At 39.6% G+C, this 8,280-nt stretch overlaps 1 protein-coding gene across 1 annotated transcript; it reads right to left on the bottom strand.

Annotated features, from left to right (window-relative positions):
• Nucleotides 1-4,275: 4,275 nt before the first annotated feature.
• LOC139411677 (major histocompatibility complex class I-related gene protein-like) lies at nt 4,276-7,602 on the bottom strand. The gene is made up of 2 exons (XM_071158303.1): nt 7,485-7,602; nt 4,276-5,377 (listed from the first exon to the last, which is right to left on the bottom strand). Exons 1-2 carry the CDS (start codon nt 7,540-7,542, stop codon nt 4,410-4,412), a joined length of 1,026 nt encoding a protein of 341 aa, XP_071014404.1. The 5' UTR covers nt 7,543-7,602; the 3' UTR covers nt 4,276-4,409.
• Between the last annotated feature and the right edge of the window lie 678 nt (nt 7,603-8,280).

Genomic DNA, 8,280 nt, shown 5'->3' with positions numbered 1-8,280 from the left:
AGAAAGTTGTTTAATGTTCATGGAACTATTTTACAACATTCCCAATGTCAAACCAGTTGGAGAATGTTTCTACCAAAAATGTAATTAAATGTAACCATGTGTGAACGTTTAGGAAATTTTATGTTGAAGTAATGAAAAATCAAGATAATGTTGATATTTTTATGTTCCTTAAATGTGCTGAGAATGTTCCAACGCCAAGCAACTATCATGCACCATTCTCAGAATGTTGTGGGAAGGTTGTATGCACAGAACGTTATGTGCTAGCTGGGATTGGAGTAAAACAAGATTATATATTTGGGGTTCTGATGGGGTATGACAGTTGGACTAAGCTCATGAGGCATTTATAAGTTATATTCTTCCAGAATCAAATCGGTACATTTCATTATTTTGCAAGTCCAAAAATGCGTATGTAGCAACTGCAAATATGTGGTGCAAATGATGAGGAATAACCAATCATGATGATGTATCACTACAGAATGTGGCTGTACATGAAATACATTTTTTTTATTGTTGGCATAACCTTTATTTATCACATTTTGATGGTTGTTAAAAGCAGAATTTTCACAACATTGCTGTTATCAACACACTCGTCGTCACTCCCGTTTAACTTTAAATCACTGCATACAACGTTTTGAAAGGTCTATAATTTTCATTTAACACTATCAAAGTTAACATAAGCACTATAGATGCCTTCCATTGCACAATGTATAGGTATGCCCAATTTAGAGATATTATTTGAACAATGTGATATTAGAGTTCAAAATGTATAATTTGAAATAACATGTTGTAGGTAATTAAATAATCAAATGAAAAATGTGTTTATTTATTAGCCTAGTGGTTATAAGTATTAGGCATATTATGCCTTGTGTAATTGTCATAAGTGCAAGAGATACTCATACTGTTACATGTAGGTCTAGATTATTGATGAAATAATTGAATGATGAAATATCAAACATTCTTTTAACAACTCAAATGCAGTTGCATGTGATGAAGGAACCACTGACTAACTGCATTTTTCTATTATCAAGACACCTGCTGGTGACTCTTCAGTGGTTAGGACAGCTCATGTGGCGTCCTAAATCTGTCAATTAGGAGTGACTCTTAAGACTGAAGAGTAAAATGTCTATTGTCAGCACATACCACCAATGTTCCTCTCTGAAACGTTTTGTGGATGCAGGCCCAGGAAGCTAAACCAGCATATAAAATACTGTGTACAAATGCAAATCTGGACTAATGATGAATGCCTAACGCTCAGATACCTAAACACACTTAAAATTAACAAGATAGAGGATAGAGAGAGTTTTTTTGACGCTGAGAACAGAATTAGTTTTTAAATAACATTCTTAGAATGTTCTTTGAACATCATGACTTTAAATAGAACCATGAGGAAACCTGCAGAAAATATTATGCTGAAGTATTGAAATTCCCACAGAAAAACATTGCTTCCTAATGTTGTCTAAACGTTCTGAGAACATGACTTTGAATAGAACCACGAGGAAACCAGTAGAAAACCTGAAATTCCCACCTAAGAAACATATGGTTCTCAGAACGTTATGTGCTAGCTGGGTATCCTGCACCATTCCCAGAACATTGTGGGAGGTTGAATGCAAAATAACCATAGAACAACCACGCTCTCACCAAGCTCTAAGAAACATATGGTTCTCAGAACATGATGTGCTTGCTGGGTAACTGAATCACTCACACATTTAGTGTCTGCCCTCATAGCTGCTCCAGCAGTCATCTTTTCATTGTGAATTGAGCTAAATGAACAAAGTTTTGTCATCGTCCAAAAAGTATATTAGAGACTACATTTACTGGGGAGAGGGGCTGGTCCAACTCAAGGTGTCATAAAAAAATATGACTGGTATGGCTGGTTGCAGACAATAATTTTATAAAATATATGCACAGAAAAAAATCCACCAACAGGTTTTTGTGCCAATGCACCACACAATCAATAAACAAACGATACCGACTCCGGGCACTTCAATATCATGGTTGGCGTTTTCAACACCACAATAAATAGAGTATGTCAATCTCAACAAACAGAAAGCACATCCTTCCCTACCTGGTCATTAAAGTTGTTGGTGTTTTGTAACAGATGTCTCTTTCCATTCATGTACAGTTTGGATTGATTGATCAATTGATTGATTTTATTTTGCAATTTAAAAAATATATAGTGCATTCGAAAAGTATTCAGACCACTTGACATTTTCCACATTTGTTACTTTACAGCCTTATTCTAAAATGGATTAAATAAAAATAAATCCTCAATCTACACACGATACCCCATAATGACAAAGCAACATTTTCTTGCAAATTTATACAAAATTATAAACAGAAATACCTTATTTACACTGTATATGACTGGGATTGCACTAAAGTTGGGGACTTATTTTCATTGTGGTCCATATTTACTGGCATATGCTACAGTAATGTAAGGACTAAATGGTCCTCTAATTTACACATCTCCATATGGCTTTGGGCGTCACCTCAATGTAGTTATTATCCTTACATGTTATTATCCTTACACATAGTTATTATCCTTATGTAGTTATTGTAGTTATCCTTATATGTAGTTATTATTCTTATATGTAGTTATTATTCTTATATGTAGCTGATGAATGATGGCCTATGCGTAAGGTTCCAACTTATAGCCTGTTTCTTGCGCATTACGCACCATGCACTCCATTGGCCCCTCCACTTCAAAAGCTCCTTAGCTCTTGGACTCCCAGGAAAACCTTGACTAGAATAGCTTGCTAGAATAATTCATGCTTAGCATTTCTTATACTACAGTTTTTTCCAACTGCTTACACACAAAATCTTTTCATGTCACACAATTTTTGAAACCTCTCACTCAAAGTGCAAAACTACACACCAAATATGAAAAACCATAAGCTATTTATCAGCCTTTGACTCAGTTGTCAATTGCATAAAACACTTCTCAACCTAAAACACAAAAATCTAACAGGAAGTGACTTGCTTTCCTTTTCCAAACACAACCAATCAAAATTCTACACTTATTCACCAGGTCACACACACACTCCTCACATGTGCAAACACTAATAGCTTAACTGATCACTAACCAATCACTGCTTTACTGTAGTATAGGCCTATAAATAGGTCAAAGGTCAGATTACCTGTTTTGAACAATGGATGCCAACAATGGACAGAGAGCAAGATGAGTAGGAGGGAGAGGAAGAGGACGAGGTCAAAGAAGAGAAGGAAGGAGAGGCATCTCTAATGAGATTAGGGCAAAATTTGTTGATCATGTGATCAACCACGGTTTGACCATGAGAGAGGCTGGACTGAGAGTCCAGTCCAATTTGAGTCGATTTACAGTGGCGTCCATAATTCGAACCTTCAGAAATGAAAACAGGTATGCAACTATCTAATGACTATTTTAGCATTACAGTAATGTACTGTAAAATACGTATGACTTCATAGTATTGCATAAACATTTGTAACTCTAAGCCATCCATTTACTGCACTGCATTGAATGAATGAGGTTGGTTATCATGCTGTACTACATTTTTTTGTACATTGTTTACAGTTCCTATGCTGAACACATACTGTGTTTGAATTCTGTACAGAGTGGAAAGGCAAAGACATCATGGAGGACGAGGATGCTTGTTAACAGATGTACAAGAGACTGCAATTATAAATATGGTCTATGTGGGGACATAGAGGTTGCCTCTGTCCAAGGTTGGATACGCCATGCTAGGAGATTCTTCCCTCGATGTTTGGCAAGAGAAAATCTTGTGATGTGGACGAAGTATCGTGGCCAGACTCAGGCCGGAGAAGAGATGAAGCGTAGCTTAGCACTGGTGACTGCCCCCCCTCCCCCCTACCAATTCATGTACTGCCCCCTTGGGACGCCGAGGGGTCATTTGATGCAAATGCTTCATTCTGACATGTGTTTATGGCATTTTGAATGCAGTATTACATTTTGAAGGAGATGTGAGGCATTTTGCATTTTGTGTGTGCAGTTTTGGGAATTGTGTGTAGAGTTTTGAAAAAAAAGGATACAGTTTTGAAAACTTGTGTAAGCAGTTGGAAAAAAACTGTAATACATTGTTGGAAGCTGGATTGATGCAAGCTCTTGTTGGCTGAATGTTAATGCATGTTCTCTCCTAGGTTCATGGTTTGAAAAAGGTGCGTAATTCCAGTCCATACAATACAGTAATACAGTGCGCAGTCCACACAAAATTAGTTTACTGGCGCTTGTTTCATTGTTTCTTACCAGATAGAGCATACTCCCCTGTGCCCAATAAAAAAAACTCCCCAAAGCAAAAAATAAGAAGTTTGACAACCCTCCCTTTGGGACCCCCTCCATCCACCCAGTAAATTATGACATGTCCCTTTATGTTGCAGAATCTGAAGAAAGGTTCATTTCCTCCGCCACTTTTGCATCAACGTTTGCAAGTTGTGACCAATGCCTGTGATGCGCTGCGTCTCCTCCTTTTGACACAAATGAAAATGCCCAATAGAATAACAACCAGCAGCATCACCAGTAGAGCTGAGAGGGTGGATAGGTGAACTCTCTCTGTCCCAGACTCCCAACTGACATCTAGCTTGTTGTCCAGACTGAGGTGAGAGGCAGTACAGGTGTAGTGTCTCTTCTTTAGCTCCTCAGTACTGACCTCCAGACGCTTCCTCAGCTGGTAGGTCCCGTCTCCACTAGGCAGAACCTCCCCCCCTGTCAGCTCCTGTTCTGCCACTGGCTGGCCGTCTCTCAGCAGGGTCAGGTTGATGTGGCGGGGGTAGAAACCAAACGCCAGGCAGCTCACCTGAAACCCTCCAGAAACCTCTTTCTTTATCAACCTGAGTCTGGGAGGAACTTTACGCATCACAACGGTCTTCTCTCTCTTCAGGATTGTCTTCAGTGTTCTGATGCAAATGGGAAGTAAAACGTTCCCAAAAAGTGTTTTAAGATATTCTCTCCTCATCGCATCCCATTCTGGTAGTAGTTTCCCAGAATTGTATGTAAAATGTGTCATGTTGTAATATATTTCATGATCTGCAAAAACTGCATTGAAAGTATTCTTTGACATGATCATCAGTTCACCGTTGTTCAACATCTCACAGCCAGCTATTCTTTGCTGGACTTGAACACCTCTTGTGAGATTTAAGTGGTGCTTTAGCTGAAAGGATCTCTCTTTAATGCTCTGGTATATAATTCCAAATACATAAGCTCCGTCCTGAGCTTCGTCATCACGTATTTTGTAAGTTGGAAGTCCACTGTAGATGAAGTGTTTCATGTTGGAGTCATAGTAACCCACTTGAACATCATCCAACATCACCACAACCGTAAACTCAGGGAAAGGCGTCTCTCCGATGATGTATGTTGCAAGTGCCCACAGAGAATGTGATCCTGGACCTGAAAGAGGAGTGACATTTTCCACAGTTATGGACATTGAGAGCTTGGGACAATAAGGTTTTATCTGCAGAAATATGATTTTGAGATAACAGGCTTTAAAGTTCTAAACACTCATTGGTTTGCATGGTGCCAGGCCGTGCACAGACTTGTCAGGGGGATCAGTGTTCAAAACGTAAAAAACAACACTCACTCACCATCAGAAATTGTAAGCAAGCTAGTTAGTGCCTCCAAAAGACATGATTGACATTGGGAAAAGAGGTTGGGCTATCAGCTGATCATTGATGTAAGTCAAAATCTCTATTTTACACTGATTGTGATTAGTATCAGCCAATCAGACTGAATATTGATAATGATGTAGGCTAAATCAAGTGACAATTAAATATTATGCTGCTGTGGCAGTACTGTTGTATTTAAACTAGGTAGTTGGCTACACATCCTTGACCGGTGACCGCAACTATCAAGTCATGCACATTTAGATACTGGCCACTCGCCATTACTGTGCAGGGCAGACTGGGAGGGGGGGGGGGGGGGGGGGGGGGGGGGGTGTACAACCGGCATGTGTGCAAGCTCAATACAGGGCATATCAACAGGCGCAACCAATGGAAGGGGTAGGGGGTGAGGGGGTATAAACTTGACGATTTGCGGACAGTGGGTCCGAACAACAATGATGAAACATTTCTACAAATATATGTAAATATATAAATAATATAAATATTATGCCGCCACCCAAAAGGGCAGGACACTTGAGACAGGAAGGGAAAGGGGCATGTGCCCTATCTGTGCAGATGCCTGGTGTCAGCAATTCTGATCTTGTACTCTTTTCAACTCAACAATATGAATTGGGGCATTTAGAGTACTATCTAAGTAGAGAATATTGAACAGAGCAATGCTATGTCAAGAACTACATTTGTGACTCACCACCTGGATTTGGTCTTATGTAGCAAAATGTGAAATGTTTTTATTTTATTTATTTCATTACATTGGATAAAAGTAGAGACTCAGAGCTACAAAATGGCATATCATACACTGCATTTGAGGAACAATAGGAAAGTAATTCTGCTTTGAAAGTTGATCAACTTGTAAGACCCACCCATCTCGTTTCGCTCTCGGAGCGCACAGCTGATGCTCTGGCCGACTATTTGTTTATCTCTGGATAACATGAAAACAGCCTAACCAGCTCTGCTGGCAACAATTACATTACGCTTTTTTGCGCACGTTTACTGACACCGGCCATATTCAACGGGTGTTGTACACAAGTCACTAACTCGCCAGCCAGCTAACGGTAGCTAGTTAAACAACAATGAACAAAGTGCCAACAATGCCTAACATTAGGCTCTAACTAGAAAAGCAAACGGCTCTGGGAAACAAATCATGTCGGCTAGGGAGCCAGCTAACTACACTTTAGCTTGAAATGAAACCACTTTCTGTCAAAATTAGACACATATAATATCTGAAAATGTAGCTAGCTAACGCTAGACTATCTTACCTGCATACATCATCATGAATGATGGACACGTCTCCCTGTCAGGAATGCCATACCACGGTTGCCCTTAGTTTGAAGATGTAATCCGGAGACAGGTGTTTTCTCCATCTCTTTACCTATCACACTCTAATTCCACTGATTTCAAGACTTGATCCTCCAGAAAGTGGAGACCAACACTTATGCAGCTCCACTACACCATACATTTTTAAAAAGTTGCATTCGACAGGATTACCAACACAAACTGACCGAGTTCAAATAGGCAGAAGCCTTGAATATGGCAGATCAATCCGAACTCCTCTCTCGACATGTCCAACCCACTCATTATCTCAGCCAATCATGGCTAGCGGGAAAGTTGCTGCCTTTTTCTGTGACTTAACCAACAAGGCTCGTAATTTAACAATTTTATTCGTATTTACAGATGGCATACAAGTTTGTTATCAAGGCACATGAAAGTTCACATGTTCGAGAAGGCATTTCTGCCAAAAAATGCTCTCCAGTTTCCTGAACCGGATCACATTTTGACAAAAATGCAGATATAACCTGTAGTCCCAAACTCTTGGTTTAACATAGTATAACATAACAAATCTATCAATGAGTTGAGAGAAAGTAAATAGTCCATCTTACCTGCGTTGACTATGGTGTAAAAGGAAAGAACAATCAAAAAGACAGACAGTTTGCACATGATTCAGGAATGTTCACTACTCTTGCAGTAGCCTCACGCAGCCGATACTTTCCCTTTCACTTATGCTTATCTTCTTCTTCTGCTTATTTTCTTCCATAATATTATGGCGGTCTGCAAACAAGTGTTAGAGGGGCATGTCGCCACCTACTGTACTGGAGTGTGTAGTCGATCACAGTTTACAGACTAAATGAATAATATAACAAACAAACATAACAAACAAACATAACATAACACTTAACTCTCCTATCTAATCATGTACTATTAAGAATATAAAAAGAGCCCTACTAACTATTATAAAAACTTCCCCATTCCCCAGATCCCTTTCACATCCCCACCCCCCCATCCCTGTCCTACCTCAATAACCCTACACATCAATCTTTCCCTCTCGTCCACATACCAGTACTTACAACAGTACATCAACACATGCTTCATTGTTTCATCAACCATACACTCTGTACACAATCCATTTGTATGCTTGCCAACCAGATATAATGACGAGTTCAATGTACAATGTCCTAGATGCAACCGAGCAAACACCACCTTTTCTTTCCTTCCATTTGGACAAAAGGAACACCTATGCGAGAATGCTGTTCAATGACTACAGCTAAGCGTTCAGCATAATAGTGCCCACAAAGCTCATTACTAAACTAGGGACCCATGGACTAAACACCTCCCTCTGCAACTAGATCCAACTGGGACTCTTCAGGGGTGCGTGCTTAGTTCAGCCACGACTGCGTG

This window comes from Oncorhynchus clarkii, chromosome 6, assembly GCF_045791955.1.
Source record: "Oncorhynchus clarkii lewisi isolate Uvic-CL-2024 chromosome 6, UVic_Ocla_1.0, whole genome shotgun sequence".
Taxonomy (NCBI): Eukaryota; Metazoa; Chordata; class Actinopteri; order Salmoniformes; family Salmonidae; genus Oncorhynchus; species Oncorhynchus clarkii.
The sequence above is the reverse complement of the archived record's forward strand: the minus strand, read 5'-3'. Positions and strand labels throughout refer to the sequence as shown.

Bases quoted from the DNA above. Each gene is read 5' to 3' on its own strand.
- LOC139411677 (XM_071158303.1), bottom strand. From the start codon at position 7,542: ATGTGCAAACTGTCTGTCTTTTTGATTGTTCTTTCCTTTTACACCATA. The intron at 5,378-7,484 runs GTAAGATGGACT...CTCCTCTTTCAG, and splicing joins TTACACCATAGTCAACGCAG to GTCCAGGATCACATTCTCTG.